General features: G+C 39.5%; 1 protein-coding gene across 1 annotated transcript in view; it reads left to right on the top strand.

Annotated features, from left to right (window-relative positions):
- LOC128699675 (organic cation transporter protein) overlaps positions 1–25610 on the top strand; it is a 159965-nt gene that overhangs the window by 73223 nt on the left and 61132 nt on the right. The window contains exon 7 of the mRNA XM_070099430.1: positions 23241–23375. Coding sequence (XP_069955531.1) covers positions 23241–23375 — 135 coding nt within the window. The remainder of the gene's footprint in view (positions 1–23240; positions 23376–25610) is intronic.

Genomic DNA, 25610 nt, shown 5'->3' with positions numbered 1-25610 from the left:
AGAAAGGAGGAACACTGCAGCAGGCCTGTTGGCCCATTCTAGGCAGGTCCTTTACAATTCATCCCACTAACAAACATTTGACCAACCCAATTTTCAATGCTACCCAAGAAATAAGCTCTGATGTGCAAGTCCCACTCAAATCCAACCCCTCCCACTCATGTACTTATCCAACCTAAATTTGAAACTACCCAAAGTCCTAGCCTCAATAACCCAACTAGGTAGACTGTTCCACTCATCAACTACCCTATTTCCAAACCAATACTTTCCTATGTCCTTTCTAAATCTAAACTTATCTAATTTAAATCCATTACTGCGGGTTCTCTCTTGGAGAGATATCCTCAAGACCTTGTTAATATCCCCTTTATTAATACCTATCTTCCACTTATACACTTCGATCAGGTCTCCCCTCATTCTTCGTCTAACAAGTGAATGTAACTTAAGAGTCTTCAATCTTTCTTCATAAGGAAGATTTCTAATGCTATGTATTAATTTAGTCATCCTACGCTGAATGTTTTCTAACGAATTTATGTCCATTCTGTAATATGGAGACCAGAATTGAGCTGCATAATCTAGGTGAGGCCTTACTAATGATGTATAAACCTGCAGTATGACCTCTGGACTTCTGTTGCTTACACTTCTTGATGTAAATCCCAATAATCTATTTGCCTTATTACGTACACTTAGGCACTGCTGTCTTGGTTTAAGGTTGATGCTCATCATAACCCCCAAGTCCTTTTCGCAATCTGTATGGCTAAGTTCTACATTGTTTAACTTATAAGTGCTAGGGTTATGGACACTCCCGAGCTCCAGAACCTGGCATTTATCTACATTGAACTGCATCTGCCACTTTTCTGACCAAGAATAGAGATTGTCTAAATCCTCTTGAAGTTCCCTAACATCTACGTTTGTATCAATTATCCTACCTATCTTTGTGTCATCGGCGAATTTGCTCATATCGCTAGTAATACCTTCATCAAGGTCATTGATATATATTATAAACAACAACGGGCCTAAGACTGATCCCTGTGGTATGCCACTTGTTACAGATCCCCACTCGGATTTAACCCCATTTATGGACACACTCTGCCTCCTGTCTGTGAGCCATGACTCGATCCATGAGAGCACTTTTCCCTGAATACAATGAGCTGCCACTTTCTTTAACAGTCTTGGGTGCGGAACTCTATCAAAAGCCTTACTAAAATCTAAGTAAATAATATCAAATTCTTTATTGTGGTCAACAGCCTCAAAAGCTTTACTAAAGAAAGTTAATAAATTAGTTAGACAAGAACGGCCTCTCGTGAATCCATGCTGAGTATCATTAATCAAATTATGCTTATCCAGATGGCTTCTTATAATTACAGCTATAATTGACTCTAGCAATTTTCCTACAATTGAGGTCAGGCTTATTGGGCGGTAATTTGACGGTAATGACTTTTCCCCTGATTTAAAAAATAGGAATTACGTTAGCCATCTTCCACATATCAGACACTATACCTGTTTGAAGAGATAAATTAAAAATATTACTTAATGGTTCACAGAGTTCAATTTTGCATTCCTTAAGAACCCTGAAAAAAGCTCATCAAGCCCCGGCGACTTATTATGCTTCAGTCTATCTATTTGTTTCATAACCATTTCACTAGTGACTGTGATGTTACATAATTTATCTTCTTCAGGCCCACTATAAAAATTAATTACTGGGATAATGTTAGTGTCTTCCTGTGTAAAAACCGAAAGAAAATAATTATTTAAAATTGAACACATTTCATTCTCTTTGTCAGTAAGATGCCAATAGTTATTTTAAGGAGACCTATTTTATCTCTAACTTTTGTTCTATACACCTGGAAAAAACTTTTTGGGTTAGTTTTCGAATCTCTGGCAACTTTAATTTCATAGTCCCGTTTAGCTTTTCTTATCCCCTTTTTAACGTCCCTCTTAATGTCAATATACTGATCCATAAGATGACTCTCACCTCTTTTGATACTCCTATAAATTCCTTTCTTAAGCCCTAAAAGATATTTGAGCCTATTATTCATCCATTTTGGATCATTTCTGCTTGATCTTATTTCTTTATACGGGATAAATTTTCTTTGGGCAGCATGTATAGTGTTCAGAAAACTGTCATATTGATAGCTCTCTTCGTTACCCCAGTCAACAAATGATAAGTGTTCTCTAAGCCCATCGTAATCTGCTAAGATAAAATCTGGAACTGTTACTGAGTTATCCCTACTATCATACTTCCATTCAATGCTAAATGTAATTGATTTGTGGTCGCTAGCACTAAGTTCCTCTGAAATTTCTAAATTATTAATTTGCCAGAACTAAATCAAGCAGGTTATTTCCCCTAGGCTCTGTCACAAACTGCTTCAAAAAACAATCCTGAACTACTTCTAAATTCCCATTCAAGAAATTCCAATCAATATGACTAAAGTCTCCTAGTATTACTACGTTATCGTGCCTTGTGGCCTTAACAATTTCCTCCCATAGTAGTCTCCCTTGGTCCCTATCTAAGTTTGGGGGACGGTATATTACACCTAAAATCAATTTCTCATGTCCCTCTGAAAATTCTATCCAAACAGACTCAGTACGGGTTTCAGACTTTATACCTGTTTTTATGCAACAGTTCAAGAGATCTCGGACATACAGTGCCACCCCACTCCTCTTCCCGATACTTATGTCTACTTGGAACAATTTAAAACCCTGTATGTGGCATTCAGCAGGCATATCCCGATTTTTCGTATTGAACCACGTCTCAGTTAAGGCAAATACATCAATGTTACCTGCACTAGCAACCAGTCTCAACTCATCCATCTTATTCCTAGCACTACGACTATTTGTGCAATATATATTTAAGGACACTCACTACTCTTTTTTCTTCCTGCTGATTTCTGTTCCTCCACTATGCCTGTTACTCTCCTTATCACCTAATGCCATTGGCTTTCCTATGTTCATCAATAACTCTTCCTCATTCTGCCTATGACTGGTTTCCTTAAAACTCACACTATCGCTACACTCAGAATTCATTGATTTTCCATGAAAACCCATACCACTATCTATTTCTAGTTTAGAGACCTAACTGCTCCCTCAACTGCATTGGCCAGTGCTCCCACCCCAAACCTAGATAAGTGAACCCCATCCCTGGCATACATGTCATTTCTGCCATAGAAGAGGTCCCAGTTGTCAATGAATGTTACTGCATTTTCCTTACAGTATATGTCCAGCCAGCAATTGACACCAATTGCCCTGGACAACCATTCATTTCCAACTCCTCTCCTTGGCAAAATACCACATATGATAGGTTTCCCACCCTTCCTCCTAATTATCTCTATTGCTGACCTATACCTGCTAATCAGTTCCTCACTCCTACGTCTGCCAACATCGTTGCCTCCAGCACTGAGACAGATAATAGGATTGCTCCCATTACCTCTCATGTTGTCATCCAGATGGCTAACAATATCCTTCATCCCAGCCCCAGGAAAGCACACTCTTTGCCTCCTACTTCTATCCTTCAAGCAGAATGCCCTATCCATGTACCTAATCTGGCTATCCCCAACAACAACAATGTTTTTACCTTCCTTGGCGTCGTCCATCGTGATGCTCCCAGTAGTCGACTCACATTTGTCAGGTAGCATTTCAACTTCACTTGTGGAATTCGTCAAGACGTTCTCGATGGTTTTCGTTGGGGTTTCTAGGGATGTCTCACTCACATCAGCCAATGCTTCTTTGGTGTTCGTTGTGATATTCCCAGTAGAACACCCACATTCGTCAGGTAGCACCGAAAATGGGTTGGAAGTTTCCACAGTAGTCTTCTGGGTCCTCGTTGTTTCTGCCTCTCCAACAGTCTTCTTGATCCTCAGCTTGGTTCCATGTTGCCCGGCCACTGACCAAGCTCCCCTCTTAACCTGGGGACTCACAACAGGAGGATTACTTCGAATCCTCTTGTTCTCCACCGTTAATCGCCGTATCTCCAGCTTAGCAACCCTAAGCTCTTCTTTCAGCTGCTGGTAAAGTTGCTCAAGAGAGGGCATCCTGGTTCAGGTTCACAGAGAACACACAAGCAGGTCTTCACAGAGCTAAGTACACATCACCACTCACTAAGTACACGTCACCACTGACAGAATAACTAATAAGTCACAGAAACGAAACTCACCATCATAATAGATGCAATCTTTCGTCCCAGATATCAAATCCTCAGGAAAGATAGAGGGAGCAGAAGGGGAGGAGGAGTTGCACTACTCATTAAAAACCGGTGGTGATTTGAGGAAACGGAGGGAATTGATGGAATGGGCGAAAGGGACTACATAGTAGCAACAATCCAGTCTGAAGGCCATAAGATGGTAATGTACAACCTGTCACAGAACTGAGGCCAAGAGAAGAATACGACGCGACCAACAGAGCAATGGTTGGCACTCCACCCAAGGTGGCCATAAGAGCTCACATGAGGGGAGCAAAGTTACTAGTTATAGGTGATTTCAATCACAAGGAGATTTACTGGGAAAACCTGGAGCCCCATTGGAGTCCCGAAACATGGAGAGCCAAGATGTTGGATGTGGTACTAGGAAACCTCACGCATCAACATGTTTGAGATACTACCATAGAGAGAGGTGAGGATGATCCAGCAAGACTGGACCTAGTACTCACCTTGAGTAGTTTGTAAATCGATATCACATATGAAAGGCCCCTTGGAGCTAGTGATCATGTGGTTCTGTGCTTTGATTTCATAGTTGAGCTACAATTGGAGAGATTAGCAGCAATAGGACTTGAAAACCCGAACTACAAAAGGGGGCACTACACAGGCATGAGGAATTTCCTGCAAGACTTTCAGTGGGAGAGAGAACTGGCAGGAAAGCCAGTACAAGAAATTATAGACTATGTGACAACAAAATGCAAGGAGGCAGTGGAGAGATTTGTTCTCAAGGGAAACAAATAATGGGAAGACCAGAACGAGGAAAATAGAGAGATCAGCTTAAGGGCCAGAAATGAATGTGCACAGATACGAAGGGATGCTCAACGACAATACGAAAATGACATAGCATCGAAAGTCAAGTCTGATCCGAAGCTGTTGTATAGCCACATCAGGAGGAAAACAACAGTCAAAGACCAGGTAATCAGGCTGAGGATGGAAGGTGGGAAGTTCACAAGAAACGACCAGGAAGTATGTGAGGAGCTCAACATGAGATGTAAAGAAGCATTTACAGTGGAGACAGGAAGGGCTCTGGGAATTCAGAACAGGGAGATACACCAACAAGTGCTGGATGAGGCACACACAGCCGAGGAGGAGGTGAAGAAGCTGCTCTGTGAATGTGATACCTCAATGGCAGTGGGACCAGTCTACATCTGTCCGTGGGTCCTTAGGGAGGAAGCAGAGATGCTGTGTGAGCCACTAACAAAGATCAACACATCCATTGAAACTGGGCAACTGCCTGAGGTATGGAAGATGGCAAATGTAGTTCCAGCTTTTAAAATAGGAGACAGACACGAGGCATTAAACTACAGACCTGTGTCACTGATGTGTATAGTATGCAAAGTCTTGGAGAAGATCATCGGGAAGAGAGTGGTGGATCACCTTCAAAGACACAGACTTATAAACGACAACCAGCACGGTTTCAGGTAAGGAAAATCCTGTGTCGCAAACCTACTGGAGTTTTATGACAAGGTGACAGAAGCAAGACAAGAGAGAGAGGGGTGGACTGCATTTTCATGGACTGCAAGAAGGCCTTTCACACAGTTTCTCACAAGACGTTAATACGTTAATGCAAAAGCTAGAGGATCAGGCACATATAACAGGAAAGGCACTGCAATGGATCATTGAATATCTGACAGGGAGGCAACAACGAGTCATGGTGCGTGACGAGGCGTCAGAGTGGGCGTCTGTGACGAGCGGGGTTCCACAGGGGCCAATCCTAGGACCTGTGATATTTTTCGAATATGTGAATGATATAATAGAAGGGATAGACTCAGAAGCATCCTTGTTTGCAGATGATGTGAAGTTTATGAGGAGAATCAAATCGGACGAGGATCAGGCAGAACTACAAAGAGACCTGGACAGGCTACAAGCCTGGCCCAGCAACTGGCTCCTTGAATTTAACCCTGCCAAATGCAAAGTCATGAAGATCGGAGAAGGGCAAAGAAGACCGCAGCCAGAGTATGGTCTAGGTGGTCCAAAACTGCGAACCTCACTCATGGAAAAAGATCTTGGGGTGATTATAATACCGAGCACATCTTTTGAGGCGCACATCAATCAGATAACTGCTGCAGCTTAAGGGCGTCTGGCAACCCTAAGAATAGCATTCACATACCTCGGTAAGGAATCGTTCAAGACTCTGTACATCATATACATCAGTCCCATGCTGGAGTATGCAGCACGTCAAGAAATTAGAGAAAGTGCAAAGGTTTGCAACAAGACTAGTCCCAGAGCTAAGGGGATTGTCCTATAAAGAAACGTTAAAGGAAATTGGCCAGACGTCACTGGAGGACAGGAGGGTCAGGGGAAACATGATAACGACATAAAATACTGCACAGAAAAGACAGAGTGGACAAAGACATGATGTTTCGGAGATGGGACACAGAAACAAGGGGTCACATTTGGATGTTGAAGACTCGTATTAGTCAAAGGGATGTTAGAAAGCATTTCTTCAGTCATAGAGTTGTTACGCAGTGGAATATAATAGAAAGTGACGTAGTGGAGGCAGGAACCATACATAGTTTTATGACGAGGTTTGATAAAGCTCATGGAGCAGGGAGAGAGAGGATCTAGTAGTAATCAGTGAAGAGGCGGGACCAGGAGCTATGACTCGACCCCTGCAACAACAAATAGATGAGTACAAATAGGTGAGTACACTCAATGGCGTAAGTAAGGTATGGCAGGCATGGCACTTGCCCTGGGTGCCAATTAAAGGGGGTGCCACTGAGAAGTTTATATTAAAATCAGACAAGTCATCCACGGATAGTGATATATGGAATTTTCTTCAGATATATGATTTGTCTTTCATTATCACTGGTGAGAAGCACTTGAATGACTAGATTGTTAAACAACTTATATAAATTACTAAGTAAAAGTACAGTGCTAGGAGCTACATGAGCACATACCTCATAGTACCAGTGCTGAGTGGCAACTGGCAGCTAGATTATTTTCCTGCACAAAATAGGGAGGCAATCTAAAATGTTATGCAAAATCTGTGAAGTTTAATGTTCTTATTAAAAGTGTCATTTTCTTATTTCTGAGCATTGTGTAAGAAGACCATGAAGCGTTTCTTCATGAAGAAGAAGGAGAGAGGAGCTGAAGGACGTAAGAGACGGAAGTTGGAGAGAGAGAGGAAGCCAAGTAGTAGAGTAAGTTCTTCATGCTTTTCTTTGAAAAGTCTGGAACGAATTTTTCGACACGTTCCATGGAGTCACCAGCACCTGCTACAAGTTTGTTAGAATCTGATGGTGGATCAAGTACAAATGCCTCACAAGTTGAGGAAGAAGTCAAATCAGATAATTCCGATTAAGAAGAGAATAAAAGTGAGGCTGCCAGAGTGAACGTGGACATGACAGTACGGGAACACGAAGGTGGTGGTGATGTTGAGTTTACTGACCAGATTATACCTGACGACACTGAACCTAGCGAACTGGATTGTGTCGAAGTCTCTCTCGAACTCTCATACCAGAAGTGACTGAACAGCATAAGTATTTTTTGAACTTCTGAAGTTCGCCAAGGATACTGGGAAAGCAATTCTACGTAATGCGTTAAGAATAAAAATAATAATGCTGGGTTCAAAGTGTTTCTAGAACAGTGAGGGACCTTTCCTACCAACAAATAACTGCTCAATGAACAAAATTTGGTTGAAGATAATTTTGGGAAATAGTCGTGGTGAGGAAATGACACGCTCATGGATAATCTATTCCCACTCAAAATCTACAGATTTTACGACTACGGTGTTCTTCACACTAAATACAAGGATGAGGGACTGATTACCTCATCTTTTGTATATAGTTCTACTGTCTTCAAATTATGTCCTAGAATTTGTATTGATATAGCCAACAGATGGCGAAACGTCTACAATAAAGATACCGAGATGTTGCACATGTGTCTAAATTTCATCTTGTCGGTATTGCATAACATTCTTGTACAAGTTTACATTTTTGTATACGATGTCTTCTTTATTCCCGGTTAGACCATTATTGTAGCAGGCAAGTGGATTTATCCAGTGGAAATATAGAAATGAATGTTACACAGTACTGACAAGAAGAAAATTAGACATATGTTCAATTTTCATCTTGTCGGTTAGGTTAGGTAAGGTTCGTCAGGAAACAGTTTCCTGACGCGGGTCTTAGTCAGATGATGACCCGCCTTTGGAGCTTTTGGTCATCTGACCGAGGCCTTCCGCTGGCTTACCGGTCCACCCCTTTAAAAATTATGGTTGTTAGGTAAGACACATATGCAACAGTTAGGTATCTTTATTATGAAACGTTTCGCCTACACAGTAGGCTTCTTCAGTCAAGTACAGAAAAGTTGAAGAAGCCTACTGTGTAGGCGAAACGTTTCATAATAAAGATACCTAACTGTTGCATATGTGTCTTACCTAACAACCTGTCGGTATTTTATACCATTTTAATGTTCAAAAATTATGGTCATTTATAACCAGTCTGTCGGTATTTTATGCCATTCGTGTACAACTTGACAGACACTGCAACATCATGGACTCTTGGTTCACAGGACACAATCTTCTTCACTACTACTACTAACCCGACCCTAGAGTATGACCTACTTCCACTGGGAAATCCCACCTACCAGTAACTGTGTCTTCGTCTGCTACACGTCCCTTACCAACTGTCGCCGGTATATAGGTGCCAGCCTTCTTGCCTGTGCTCCAGTTTCTTCACGACTAGGCTGTCTCCACTTTCTCTCCCCACCATTCTCCTCGCACACCCACCTATCACATCCTCTCCACTTTCTCTCCCCACCATTCTCCTTGCACACCCACCCATCACACCCTCTCCACCTTATCTCCCCACCATTCTTCTCGCACACTCACCCATCACATCCTCTCCACCTTCTCTCCCCACCATTCTCCACGCACACCCACCCATCACACCCTCTCCACCTTCTCGCCCCACCATTCTCCTCTCATACCCACCCATCACACCCTCTCCACCTTCTCTCCCCGCCATTCTCCTCGAACACCCACCCATCACACTTTCTCCACCTTCTCTCCCCACCATTCTTCTTGCACACCCACCCATCACACCCTCTCCACCTTCTCTCCCCGCCATTCTCCTCGAACACCCACCCATCACACTTTCTCCACCTTCTCTCCCCACCATTCTCCTTGTACAACCACCCATCACACCCTCTCCACCTTCACCAGTCTTAAGAAGAGAAGGCATATCAACCAAGTTTTCATGGTAAGGGAGAACCAACATATTTTTAGTTGAATAAGGTTGATCGTCCCATTTTGGATTGTTAAAAGTAATTCTAGCAATTGTAAAAGATTTATCAATTACGTTTCTTGGGTATTTCAGATCAATGGATATTTCATAAATTTTGGATATTTCTTCATCTACGAACTCTGGACTACAAATACGTAAAGCTCTCAAAAACATTGATGAGAAAACAGACAGTTTACCTCTATCTTGATGTGAAGAATAATAGTGTACATAGGAACAATTATTTGTAGGTTTTCTGTAAATTTTAAATTTGAACTCATTATTACCCTTAATAATTAAAACGTTTAGAAAAGGCAGTGAGTTATTTTCCTCAAATTCAACAGTAAAGTTTATAGAATGGGCTAAGCTATTTAATTTAACAAGGATATGGTGTATATCTACATTCTTGGGCATAAGACACAAAATATCATCAACATATCTGAACCATTTTGCTCTATTAGGGAGGATTGTGTTAAGAAGCCTTGTTTCAAAAAATTCCATGTATAAGTTACTAAGAACAGGAGAAAGAGGATTTCCCATTGCCATACCAAATTTCTGAGTGCAAAACTTATCATTAAATACAAATTTTGCATCAACAATGTAAAGTTTAATAAGTTTAATGATAGTAGGAACTGGCAATGGTAAATCATAATTAACGAGTTCTTCAGATAGGAAACTTAATAAATAATCAACAGGAACTTTCGTAAACAAGGAAGTAACATCAAAAATAACCATGTTAAAATCATTTAAGTCAGTCAAGAAGCTTAATTTATCAACTAAATCTGTGTTGTTTTTAACATTAAAGTTGGAAATTTTACCAACAATAGGGCTCAAAATGTCGACAAGCCATTTGGATAATTTTTATTTAACTGATCCTATGGAGCTAATAATTGGTCTGACTGGATTCCCTGGTTTATGTGTTTTTATTAGCCCATACATTTAGGGAAAAGATGGATTAGTTGAAGTAAATTGTTTGATTAATTCATCTTTGCCTTTCAGTAGAAGTTTTATTGTTTTATTGAAATTGCTGTTAACAGTTTCTAAGGGATTCTTTCTAAGTTTAGAATAGGTTTCAGTTTCATCTAAATGGTTCAGATATGTTGATGATATTTCGTGTCTCATGCCCAAGAATGTAGATATACACAATTTCCTTGGCAAATTAAATAGCTTAGCCCATTCTATAAACTTTACTGTTGAGTTTGAAGAAAATAACTCATTGCCTTTTCTAGATGTTTTAATTATTAAGGGTAATAATGAATTCAAATTTAAAATTTACAGAAAACCTTCAAATAACTGTTCTTATGTACACTATTATTCTTCACATCAAGAGAGAGTTCAACTGTAGGTATTCTCATCAATGTTTTTGAGAGCTTTGCGTATTTGTAGTCCAGAGTTCATAGATGAAGAAATATCCAAAATTTATGAAATAGCTAATGATCTGAAATACCCAAGAAACGTAATTGATTAATCTTTTAAAATTTCTTGAAATACTTTTTACAGTTCAAAAAGGGACAACCAGCCTTATTCAACTAAAAATATGTTGGTTCTCCCTTACCATGAAAACTTGGTTGATATGCCTTCTCTTCTTAAGACTTTTAATATCAAAGTTGTATTTAAAAATCTTGATACAGTAAAAAAAACTTTTGATAAAGAATTCCCCCGAAAATGTTGACGGATGTGTCTATAAGATTCTTTGTAAAATTTGTGATAGTTTATTACGGTCAAATTGGTAAAAGTCTCTAACTAAGATTAACAACATAAATATAGCATTAGAACTGGACAAGATTCCAATGCTCTATTTATTCATGTGAGAGATTTTAACCATCCAATTGATTTTAAAAAGGTTGAGAAAATTGTTTCAAGCAAGTCCAAATCGACAGGAATATGATTGAATCTTGTTTCATAAAAAGCAGTTTTGAAAATAATATGAATATTTCCTTTGGTTTATATAAATTAGATCCACTTATAATTAACAGAATTTCGTAAGAATTTAATAATACATTCGACAAATAATAAATCTTAATTCTTGGGTAGAATAGTTTGTGGGATGTCGTGAAGGACCTCTCTAGTTGGACCAGTGGGCCTGCTGCAGTGTTCTCTTTCTTATGAGTCGCGTGTCAGGTGTTGCTTTGTTGTGAGATGTGATAGTGAGGTGTGGGCTAGACCCTTTATATGCCTTCCTTTGATGTATTACTTTTATTGTTCTTTGATAATGTGAATAGTCACGAAAGCGCTTGGAACTTCACTATTCTTTCACAGTGGTTGTTTTGTATATATATATATATATATATATATATATATATATATATATATATATATATATATATATATATATATATATATATATATATATATATATATATATATATACGAACCTTGGAACAAGCTACGCAAAGCTTTACCAATCTACCCACAATGGACCAATACCTTGGAGTCCAGCTTGTGCTAGACTTTGATCCAAGGCAGCCAGCTTTCAGGGAAAAGGCTTACAGCTTTTCGTGTTTGTGTATATTTCGCCTGCTCTTGCGAATTCCTTGCATTGTTAATATCTCTAGTAAGGCTGATGCATGCAGGGGATGAGATGAAAAGCTGTAAGCCTTCTCCCTGAAAGCTGGCTGCCTTGGATCAAACGTGTAGCGAAAGCTACACGCCTAGGTATTGTCCAGTGTGGGTAGATTGGTAAAGCACTGCGTACCTTGTTCCAAGGTTCGTAGGTTCGAGTATCCTTCAGCGAGAGATCAGTGTTTGTGTATATTTCGCTCGCTCTTGCGAATTCCTTATATAATATATATATATATATATATATATATATATATATATATATATATATATATATATATATATATATATATATATATATATATATATATATATATATATATATATATGATTAGAAGATATAATAGCTAGCCCCATGTATTTTCCAGCCAATTAGAACAGGTCATGTGACTTGTGAAAATTCGCTTTTTATTGGATACTATATATATGGATTGCTATTATTCTGTGTAACCTTTTTAATTAACAATAGAAAGGAATAGAATGCGCTCTTTGTCCGTTTAAATATCCTCCTCAAGGTTACTCGAATGTTCCCAGGGGTACTCAGAATGTTCCCAGGGGTACTCAGAATGTTCCCAGGGGTACTCAGAATGTTCCCAGGGGTACTCAGAATGTTCCCAGGGGTACTCAGAAGTATCTCTTCCCAAATATTGTCTAATATCGGTAAGATGTCGGTAAATATGCTTTACTTGAGAATCTTCTGTACCATTTCGATAATATTTCCTTGATCCAAAATTCTGTTTTTAAAATCTTTTAACCCTTCTACCTGTGTTATCCCATAATCTTGTGTACCTAATGTGTGATACAGTAACAGCAAAACGCGTTATATGACCATTCACAACTGACGTAGCATGAAGTTTGGTAACCGAATATTTAAGGAAAATTAACCGTTTATTGAGTGATAACGAAACATATGAACCGTTTATTAAGAACCCCACCGACCAGGTCAACAGCCGTTACAATAAACACCTTACAACGTTTTTGAAGGAGAATGGTGAATTAATTAAATATGTCGGCTTGGTGGGGAACTCTACTATATCTTTATGGGGAAATCAAGACTCATAAGCCAAGGTATCCAGCCCGTCTTATTTTAAATTCAGTAGGCTCAACAGCATATAATCTATCTGAATGGCTGGTTAAACTTCTAACTCCCATGGTCGGTAGGATCTCGGACGCACATATTAAAAACAATGTTGACCTTACCGTGAGGCTCCAGAAATTCAATGTCCTTCATGACTTTACCGTAGTGAAGTTTGATGTTACAGCAGTGTTTACCATAGTGCTTGTCCCTGTCTTGCGTTCGTACCTTGAAGAGGAACTAGAAAACTTCCCCATGCCCTACCCCATGAAAATAATAAGTGAATTGGTAAAACTTTGTGTTAATGATTGCAAGTTCGTGTTTGAATGGAAATATTATGCTCAAAAACAAGGCATGGCAATGAGAAATTCCCTTAACCCCTTACACAACAACTTGTATATGGAATTATATAAGACCAGACTTCTTAAAGACATTCTCTCCCAGATAAAGCTAATTGGTTCAGATACGTACATGATGTTCTTTGCCTATGACCGAAAGATCACAACATTGATAAGCTCCTACTTAGACTAACTGGGCTAGTACCTTCCATTAACTTCACTACAGAACATGAAATAAACAACACTTTGCCATTCCTAGATGTTTTAATCCATCGTGTTGATAGAAAATTCAAATTTACAATTTATAGGAAGTCCACCGATGTGTCGTTATACATTCATTACTATTCAAACCACGAAACTAGGGTAAAAAAAAGAGTATGTTACTCAAAATATTCTTGAGAGCATTGGTCATCTGCAGTCCAGAGGACTTAGAGAACGAAATCAGCAGGATATTCAACATGGCCACAAAACTGAGATATCCTAGGGATTTTGTCGAGAAGGCACTAATGTCAGCAAGAAAGGCTTTCTACAGGACTGAACCTAAGGAAATGATGGCTAGGAAAATGTACTAGTTATACCACACAATGAGAACCTGGTTTGCCTGCGTGAGGCATTAAAAATATCTATACAAACTTTCTTTCAAGAACACAGGGACTGTGAAACAAAAGCTGATTAATAACACACCCTCCAACAAAGTTGGTTGGGTTTACAAGGTCCCATGTACTCAGTGTCCTCTCTCATATATAGGTCAAACATGTAAAATTCTGGAAAGCAGAATAGCACAACACAAATACTCAGTCAGGAGAGGGCAGGAGTTGAACTCTATCTTTACCCACATTAGTTCCTGTAATCACCCACCAAGATGGGATGCTGCCCAGAATATTGTACCAAAATGTCATATCATGGAAAGATATATAAATGAATTTTTCTGTAGAAACATGACAGGAATACAGTATATAACTCAATTATGGGTCATACAAGCTCCTTAGTTACTTAGTGGAGTCTATTGAACACAATCTTAAACAACAATGCTACACAAAATCCAAGGATTGCTCATTATGCCAGGCGGTTTCATGATGGATTGGTGACGCTCGACTGGTGTCTATGCACCAAAACTTCATGCTACGTCAGTTGTGAATGATCATATAACGCATTTAGCTGTTACTGTATCATACATTGACAGGTACACAAAATTATAGGATAACATAAGTAGTGGGGATAAATGATATTAGAAGTAGAAATTTAGATCATAGAAATATTATTGTAATGATATAGAAGATTCGCAAGTAATACATATTAACCGACACTGAGAAGGAGAGTAGAAAATATTTTGGAACAGATACTTCTGAGATACTTCTGAGTACCCCTGGGAACATTCTAGTACCTCAGAGGAGGACATTTTAAGGACAAAGACCACATTCTATTCCTTTCTTTTATTTATTAAAAAGGTTACACAGAATAATAGCAATCCATATATATAGTATCCAATGAGAAACATATTTTCTCAAGTCACATGACCCGTTCTAAGAGGCTAGAAAAAGGTTGGGGCTAGCTATTATATCTTCTAATTTCATAATACTTGATATCTCAAGAATCCTCCTGCCCCATATGAGGAGGAGGAGGGACGTTGGTGATGTGGGGCTGGCACCGACCGTTGGCCCACACTCTGAGAGAAGCTGTGGCCCGTGACAGACCCCCGGAACAAGTGGTATAGATCAATAACAACACTGCACTAGCCAAGGAGTCGAACCCATTTTGTTTTGGCCCGCCTCATGGTGAGAGAAAACGAATGAAGCTTTAAACCACTAGACCAATGACTACTAAAGCGTCATGCGTTTTCTGTCACCATGAGGAGGGCCAAAACATGGGTTCGAATCCTTGGCTAGTGCAGTGTTGTTATTGATATATATATATATATATATATATATATATATATATATATATATATATATATATATATATATATATATATATATATATATATATATATATATATATATATATATATATATATATATATATATATATATATATATATGGATGGCCCGGGTTCGATTCCCGGCGAGTGGAAACATTTCGACACGTTTTCTTACACCTGTTGTTCTGTTCACCTAGCAGCAAATAGGTACCTGGGTGTTAGTCGACTGGTATGGGTCGCATCCTGGGGGACAAGATTAAGGACCCCAATGGAAATAAGTTAGACAGTCCTCGATGACGCACTGACTTTCTTGGGTTATCCTGGGTGGTTAATCCTCCGGGGTTAAAAATCCGAACGAAATCTTATCTTAGGCTTGGAGGGCTGGGAGTACACAGATCCTCCCATATTGCTCTACCAGCCTTCCTATCCTCTTCCATAGCATCAAACGAGTTGATAAGACAAATTCTTCCTGATAACCTCAGTGACTCAGAAGGAATACAGGACCCTAGCTATGCCAGTGCCATCACTGAATGGGAGACTCTTGGTGCTCCAGCACCAAACCCTAGTGCAGCACTGGCTCACAGTCAAGCTGGGATGGCCGATCGGTGAAAAGGTGCTTGCCAACATGCTCAGGGCTGCAACATCAGATAGGGACACTGCCCGTCTCCAGGCTGTGAGCGCACCTCACTCCAGGGACTTCCTCCAAACAGTTCCCATACCAGCAATGGGAACGCGCCTCGACCCTAAGACCCTCCGTATTGCAGTGGCTCTGTGCCTTGCTGCCCCAATTCACACAGAATATACGTGTATTTGCGGAGAAGTGCAAGCAGACCAATACGGCTTACATGGTCTTAACTGTTCCAAAACCAAGGGCTGGCATGCAAGAGACAGTGAGATTAACGACATCATAAAGAGAACCCTTGCCACAGCTGGATGCCCAGCCGAGAGGGAGCCCCGATCACTAGCAGCCAACAATACCCACAACCCAGCAAACCGCCCAAATGGGATCACCATCTATCCTTGGAAGAATGGCATGCTCTTATCATGGGACCATAACTGTGTATCCACACTGGCTGACACCTATATCCATCACAGTGTCGGGCGACAGGGAGGAGCTGCTGACCACAGGGAGGAGTACAAGATCAGCAAGTACAGGGGCATAAGCCAACAGTATCAAGTTGTCCCAGTGGGATCAGAGACCTTCGGATCATGGGGGTAAAAAATGCCACACGTTTCCTTAAAGAATTGGGTTCCAGACTCATCGACACCACCAGGAACCCAAGGGCAGCCACTTTCATGTTCCAGCGCCTCAGCGTGGCCATCCAGAGGGAAAATGCTTGCTTCATACTTGGCTCGAGTTCACCTTTGGAGGAGCTGGAGGAAATTCATGATCTTTAATACATTGTACCATTGTATTCATGTTTGTGTTTTCTGTAAGTGTATTCTGTTTATTAATAAATGTTCACATAGAATATATATACATATATATATATATATATATATATATATATATATATATATATATATATATATATATATATATATATATATATATATATATATATATATATATATATATATATATATATATATATGCAATAAGATCACAGTAAACAGGTGATTTCAGAATATGCAAAACAACCACTCTGAAAGAATAGAGAAATTCCAAGCGCTTTCGTGACTACTCACATTATCATATATATAGTTCCTTGATAATGTGAGTAGTCACGAAAGCGCTTGGAATTTCTCTATTCTTTCAGAGTGGTTGTTTTGCATATTTTTTTTTTTTTTTATTATCACACCGGCCGATTCCCACCAAGGCAGGGTGGCCTGAAAAAGAAAAACTTTCACCATCATTCACTCCATCACTGTCTTGCCAGAAGGGTGCTTTACACTACAGTTTTTAAACTGCAACATTAACACCCCTCCTTCAGAGTGCAGGCACTGTACTTCCCATCTCCAGGACTCAAGTCCGGCCTGCCGGTTTCCCTGAATCCCTTCATAAATGTTACTTTGCTCACACTCCAACAGCACGTCAAGTATTAAAAACCATTTGTCTCCATTCACTCCTATCAAACACGCTCACGCATGCCTGCTGGAAGTCCAAGCCCCTCGCACACAAAACCTCCTTTACCCCCTCCCTCCAACCCTTCCTAGGCCGACCCCTGCCCCGTCTTCCTTCCACTACAGACTGATACACTCTTGAAGTCATTCTGTTTCGCTCCATTCTCTCTACATGTCCGAACCACCTCAACAACCCTTCCTCAGCCCTCTGGACAACAGTTTTGGTAATCCCGCACCTCCTCCTAACTTCCAAACTACGAATTCTCTGCATTATATTCACACCACACATTGCCCTCAGACATGACATCTCCACTGCCTCCAGCCTTCTCCTCGCTGCAACATTCATCACCCACGCTTCACACCCATATAAGAGCGTTGGTAAAACTATACTCTCATACATTCCCCTCTTTGCCTCCAAGGACAAAGTTCTTTGTCTCCACAGACTCCTAAGTGCACCACTCACTCTTTTTCCCTCATCAATTCTATGATTCACCTCATCTTTCATAGACCCATCCGCTGACACGTCCACTCCCAAATATCTGAATACGTTCACCTCCTCCATACTCTCTCCCTCCAATCTGATATTCAATCTTTCATCACCTAATCTTTTTGTTATCCTCATAACCTTACTCTTTCCTGTATTCACCTTTAATTTTCTTCTTTTGCACACCCTACCAAATTCATCCACCAATCTCTGCAACTTCTCTTCAGAATCTCCCAAGAGCACAGTGTCATCAGCAAAGAGCAGCTGTGACAACTCCCACTTTGTGTGTGATTCTTTATCTTTTAACTCCACGCCTCTTGCCAAGACCCTCGCATTTACTTCTCTTACAACCCCATCTATAAATATATTAAACAACCACGGTGACATCACACATCCTTGTCTAAGGCCTACTTTTACTGGGAAAAAATTCCCCTCTTTCCTACATACTCTAACTTGAGCCTCACTATCCTCGTAAAAACTCTTCACTGCTTTCAGTAACCTACCTCCTACACCATACACTTGCAACATCTGCCACATTGCCCCCCTATCCACCCTGTCATACGCCTTTTCCAAATCCATAAATGCCACAAAGACCTCTTTAGCCTTATCTAAATACTGTTCACTTATATGTTTCACTGTAAACACCTGGTCCACACACCCCCTACCTTTCCTAAAGCCTCCTTGTTCATCTGCTATCCTATTCTCCGTCTTACTCTTAATTCTTTCAATTATAACTCTACCATACACTTTACCAGGTACACTCAACAGACTTATCCCCCTATAATTTTTGCACTCTCTTTTATCCCCTTTGCCTTTATACAAAGGAACTATGCATGCTCTCTGCCAATCCCTAGGTACCTTACCCTCTTCCATACATTTATTAAATAATTGCACCAACCACTCCAAAACTATATCCCCACCTGCTTTTAACATTTCTATCTTTATCCCATCAATCCCGGCTGCCTTACCCCCTTTCATTTTACCTACTGCCTCACGAACTTCCCCCACACTCACAACTGACTCTTCCTCACTCCTACAAGATGTTATTCCTCCTTGCCCTATACACGAAATCACAGCTTCCCTATCTTCATCAACATTTAACAATTCCTCAAAATATTCCTTCCATCTTCCCAATACCTCTAACTCTCCATTTAATAACTCTCCTCTCCTATTTTTAACTGACAAATCCATTTGTTCTCTAGGCTTTCTTAACTTGTTAATCTCACTCCAAAACTTTTTCTTATTTTCAACAAAATTTGTTGATAACATCTCACCCACTCTCTCATTTGCTCTCTTTTTACATTGCTTCACCACTCTCTTAACTTCTCTCTTTTTCTCCATATACTCTTCCCTCCTTGCATCACTTCTACTTTGTAAAAACTTCTCATATGCTAACTTTTTCTCCCTTACTACTCTCTTTACATCATCATTCCACCAATCGCTCCTCTTCCCTCCTGCACCCACTTTCCTGTAACCACAAACTTCTGCTGAACACTCTAACACTACATTTTTAAACCTACCCCATACCTCTTCGACCCCATTGCCTATGCTCTCATTAGCCCATCTATCCTCCAATAGCTGTTTATATCTTACCCTAACTGCCTCCTCTTTTAGTTTATAAACCTTTACCTCTCTCTTCCCTGATGCTTCTATTCTCCTTGTATCCCATCTACCTTTTACTCTCAGTGTAGCTACAACTAGAAAGTGATCTGATATATCTGTGGCCCCTCTATAAACATGTACATCCTGAAGTCTACTCAACAGTCTTTTATCTACCAATACATAATCCAACAAACTACTGTCATTTCGCCCTACATCATATCGTGTATACTTATTTATCCTCTTTTTCTTAAAATATGTATTACCTATAACTAAACCCCTTTCTATACAAAGTTCAATCAAAGGGCTCCCATTATCATTTACACCTGGCACCCCAAACTTACCTACCACACCCTCTCTAAAAGTTTCTCCTACTTTAGCATTCAAGTCCCCTACCACAATTACTCTCTCACTTGGTTCAAAGGCTCCTATACATTCACTTAACATCTCCCAAAATCTCTCTCTCTCCTCTGCATTCCTCTCTTCTCCAGGTGCATACACGCTTATTATGACCCACTTCTCGCATCCAACCTTTACTTTAATCCACATAATTCTTGAATTTACACATTCATATTCTCTTTTCTCCTTCCATAACTGATCATTTAACATTACTGCTACCCCTTCCTTTGCTCTAACTCTCTCAGATACTCCAGATTTAATCCCATTTATTTCCCCCCACTGAAACTCTCCTACCCCCTTCAGCTTTGTTTCGCTTAGGGCCAGGACATCCAACTTCTTTTCATTCATAACATCAGCAATCATCTGTTTCTTGTCATCCGCACTACATCCACGCACATTTAAGCAACCCAGTTTTATAAAGTTTTTCTTCTTCTCTTTTTTAGTAATTGTATACAGGAGAAGGGGTTACTAGCCCATTGCTCCCGGCATTTTAGTCGCCTCATACGACACGCATGGCTTACGGAGGAAAGATTCTTTTCCACTTCCCCATGGACAATAGAAGAAATAAAAAGAACAAGAGCTATTTAGAAAAAGGAGAAAAACCTAGATGTATGTATATATATATATATGCATGTGCGTGTCTATGAAGTGTGACCAAAGTGTAAGTAGGAGTAGCAAGATATCCCTGTTATCTTAGCGTGTTTATGAGACAGAAAAAGAAACCAGCAATCCTACCATCATGCAAAACAATTACAGGTTTTTGTTTCACAGTCATCTGGCAGGACGGTAGTACTTCCCTGGGTGGTTGCTGTCTACCATATAATATATATATATATATATATATATTATATATATATATATATTATATATACATGTATATATATATATATATATATATATATATATACATATATATACATATATATTTATATATATTGGGGAAATTGCAGAGACACTGCTTTCAGAGATCACAAGGTTCGTCAACAATTCCTTGGCTGATCTGATTCCTGATGAAATTAGGCCTTTCTTTTTTGGTGCAACACTGTGCACTTAAAAAGAAGGATGGAGGAATTCGGCCAATTGCAGTAGGCAACACGTTACGCCGCCTCGTATCCAAAGTTACTGTCCGAAGTATTCGTGCACAGGCAGCCATGATGCTTCAACCAAACCAGCTTGGCTTTGGGGTCTCTCAAGGAAGTGAAGCAGCGGTTCATGCAACAAGGGCGTATATCAACAACCTGCCTGAGGACAATGCAGTGGTAAAATTAGATTTCAAGAATGCATTTAATTTCCAGAAAAGAGACGTGGTATTAGCAGCAGTACAAGAACATTTCCCTGGTCTCTTCCCCTTTGTTTCAGCTGGGTATAGCAAGGAATCAATGCTTCTCTTTGGAGAGCATGAAATCACATCATTGGAGGGTGTCCAACAAGAAGATCCTCTTGCACCATTTCTCTTCTGTATAGCAGTTAGGGAAATCACAGTCTGACTGACCAGCGAGCTAAACATCTTTTTCCTAGATGATGGCACACTAGTAGGTACAAAGGAGTCCCTCTTACATGATCTTACACAGGTAATGACACGGGGAAAGGAAATGGGTCTCATCCTGAATCCATCGAAATGTGAAATCATCTCAGTCAATCAACAAGTGATAAATGCAGTGAGATCAAAACTACAAGGAGCAGCAGTCATTGCCCCCACAAATAGTGTCTTGCTAGGAGCACCTCTGCGAAGCAGTGCCATTGACACAATTTTCAGGAAGAAATTGGAAGAGTTAAGGACGAATATGACAGTATCCTGAGGCAGATTTTTACGAAAGTACTTAACCTTACTCTAGAAGACGGGCAGTGGAACCAAGCTACACTTCCAGTCAGACTAGGAGGCATTGGTGTCCGCAAGTCATCACAGATTGCGCTAACTGCTTTTCTGTCATCATGTACTGCATCCAGAGAGCTTGTAGCAGCGATTCTACCTGAACATCTTAGGGACAAGATTGGAGTCCAGGACCAAAAGTTCGTTGACGGAGCCATGATCTGGGATAATCTAACGGGCTCTGAAACCAGACCTGCTCCCCCCAACAACTACAAACAGTCGCACTGGGATGGTCCAATAGTGGAAAATATAGCCTCAACAATGCTTCAGAGTGTGTCAGGGAAGGATAGAGCCCGCCTCCTGGCAGTGAGAGCCCCTCATGCAGGGGATTTTCTGTTGGCTGTTCCCAACTCCAGCCCTGGCACACGCCTCGACCCACAGACCATCCGCATCGGTGTTGCCCTTCGTCTGCCGCCCCTATTCTCGCCGAACACAGGTGTATTTGTGGCAGTGAAGCAGCAGACCGATTCGGGTACCATGGTCTTGTGTGCCGTAAATCCGAGGGAAAGATTGCAAGACATGAGGAGGTTAATAACATTATCAAGAGGAGAATTGCAACAGCTGGATGCCCAGCAGTAAGGGAGCTACCCCAGCTATGCAGATCTGATGGCAGCCAGAAGCGTCCAGATGGTATCACCCTTCAAGCCTGGACAGATGGGAAGCAGGTGGTGTGGGTCTATACATGTGCATCTACCATGGCTGATACCTATCTCCAATACACCAGAGAGGAAGGAGGGGCAGCTGCCAGCTTCAGGGAGTCCCAAAAGTCTAGAAAATATGGAGAATTTGCCCATCATTATATGTTTGTTCCCATAGGCTCGTAGACCCTTGGCTCATGGGGAAAGAATGCATCTAAATTCCTTAAGGAGCTGGGAAAAAGACTCATCAGGGTAACTAGGGATCCCAGGGCAGCTAGTTTTCTGTTCCAGCGGCTCAGTGCGGCTGTTCAAAGGGGTAATGCCTGCTGTATTTTGGGCACACGCCCCAGCTCTGAGGAGCTGGATGAGATTTTCGCCTTAATCGGTGATACACACGTAACATGTACCGTATATGCCACCTTTATATCAACAATGCATCTCTTAAATCTTTTGTACCATATTATGAAATAAAATATTCCTATTGGTAAAAAAAAATTTGAAAAGATCGGGTGGTAGGAGAAGTTGAATATTCAAACGGCTTCAGGAAGAAATCCAAATATTCTTCCTTGAAGCCTTTTTATCCACTTCTCCGAAGCCATGGGTCCAACAATTTACACCAGAGGTGGACCCCATCATATATATATATATATATATATATATATATATATATATATATATATATATATATATATATATATATATATATATATATATATATATATATATATATATATATATATATATATATATATATATATATTTAGCTGCGTGAACATTTGTCTCATCACATGTAGATGTGATTCTTCTGGAGACTAAACCTGTTTACCACTTCGCCCCTTCCATAACCTAATTTCTGCGTGAACCTAACAATAACCATGTGTTTGATAGGTGTGTCTGCTCTCTGGTATACTATGGACTATCCTCCAACTCTGGCAGTTTGGGTGGCAATATCTTCGTAAATTTCATCGCTACAATGCTGGTCGATATTCCAGCGTGTATCTTCACTTTTGTTGTTCATGACAGGTAAGATCTTCATTCACTGGGGAGGCTGGAAATAATGGCATGTGACTAACCAGACGAAAAAAGTATTTAGGAAATCTCAAAACTATGAAATATTTATACTAAAAATTTTATGTGGGTACATATTGCTCTATAAAGCTCTCGTACATTCTGTTTAAATTATGTTTATATTCTTAATTTATTTCATAAAAAAATAAATTAAACATTTACAGATTAGCAAAGATTATAGCAGACACATGATTAATGCTCACGATAACTGATAATTTTAAAGGTCATGTTATCTTTACTTGTGTTTAAACGTTAAACCTCAGGGAATAATTAGATACGAGGCTCACAGCCAGTCAACTCAGATTTTTAATAAATTATCAAAGCTCTTACGAAACTCTCATATATTTCATTCATTAATATAACTATATGTGTGTCAGAAAACTGAGTGATACAAGTATCCACTGATCAATGTGATCTCTCAGAGTTCACAACTTTTCTGTGGCAAAAATAAGAATCAAACTTATAATAATAATAAAAATAATAATAATAATAATAATAATAACTAGTATAATTATTACTACTGTGATTAATTAGTATTATTCTGAATATTATTATTATTATTATTATTATTATTATTATTATTATTATTATTATTATTATTATTATTATTATTAATGATAAAGAAAACGATTTATTTCGTATTTTTATTATTATTATTATTATTATTATTATTATTATTATTATTATTACTATTATTATTATTACTATTATTATTAGAAACATGTCTGAAAATGTTTACAGTGTTAAGATATTGAACATGTAATAGTATCGAACGAAGAACAGAAGTAAGTTAAATTACTGTCAAAACGTTTTTGACCATGATTTATGTGGTTATTATTGACTGTTATACCACACAGTGTATGAGTCATGTAGGTTGTTACTGTTATACCACACAGTGTATGACTCACGTAGGTTGTTACTGTTATACCACACAGTGTATGAGTCATGTAGGTTGTTACTGTTATACCACACAGTGTATGAGTCGTGCAAGTTGTTACTGTTATACCACACAGTGTATGAGTCGTGTAGGTTGTTAATGTTATACCACACAGTGTATGAGTCATGTAGGTTGTTAATGTTATACCACACAGTGTATGAGTCGTGTAGGTTGTTAATGTTATACCACACAGTGTATGAGTCATGTAGGTTGTTAATGTTATACCACACAGTGTATGAGTCGTGTAGGTTGTTAATGTTATACCAAACAGTGTATGAGTCATGTAGGTTGTTAATGTTATACCACACAGTGTATGAGTCATGTAGGTTGTTACTGTTATACCACACAGTGTATGAGTCATGTAGGTTGTTACTGTTATACCACACAGTGTATGAGTCATGTAGGTTGTTAATGTTATACCACACAGTGTATGAGTCATGTAGGTTGTTACTGTTATACCACACAGTGTATGAGTCACGTAGGTTGTTACTGTTACACCACACAGTGTATGAGTCACGTAGGTTGTTACTGTTATACCACACAGTGTATGAGTCATGTAGGTTGTTACTGTTATACCACACAGTGTATGAGTCACGTAGGTTGTTACTGTTATACCACACAGTGTATGAGCCATGTAGGTTGTTACTGTTATACCACACAGTGTATGAGCCATGTAGGTTGTTACTGTTATACCACACAGTGTATGAGCCATGTAGGTTGTTACTGTTATACCACACAGAGTGTGAGTCATGTAGGTTGTTACAGTTATACCACACAGTGTATGAGTCATGTAGGTTGTTACTGTTATACCACACAGTGTATGAGTCATGTAGGTTGTTACTGTTATACCACACAGTGTATGAGTCATGTAGGTTGTTACTGTTATACCACACAGTGTGTGAGTCATGTAGGTTGTTACTGTTATTCCACACAGTGTATGAGTCATGTAGGTTGTTACTGTTATACCACACAGTGTATGAGTCATGTAGGTTGTTACTGTTACACCACACAGTGTATGAGTCATGTAGGTTGTTACTGTTATACCACACAGTGTATGAGTCATGTAGGTTGTTACTGTTATACCACACAGAGTGTGAGTCATGTAGGTTGTTACTGTTATACCACACAGTGTATGAGCCATGTAGGTTGTTACTGTTATACCACACAGTGTATGAGCCATGTAGGTTGTTACTGTTATACCACACAGAGTGTGAGTCATGTAGGTTGTTACAGTTATACCACATAGTGTATGA

The sequence above is a fragment of the Cherax quadricarinatus genome, chromosome 67, assembly GCF_038502225.1.
Source record: "Cherax quadricarinatus isolate ZL_2023a chromosome 67, ASM3850222v1, whole genome shotgun sequence".
Taxonomy (NCBI): Eukaryota; Metazoa; Arthropoda; class Malacostraca; order Decapoda; family Parastacidae; genus Cherax; species Cherax quadricarinatus.
Note: the sequence above shows the minus strand (reverse complement) of the source record. Positions and strands in the feature narration are given on the sequence as shown.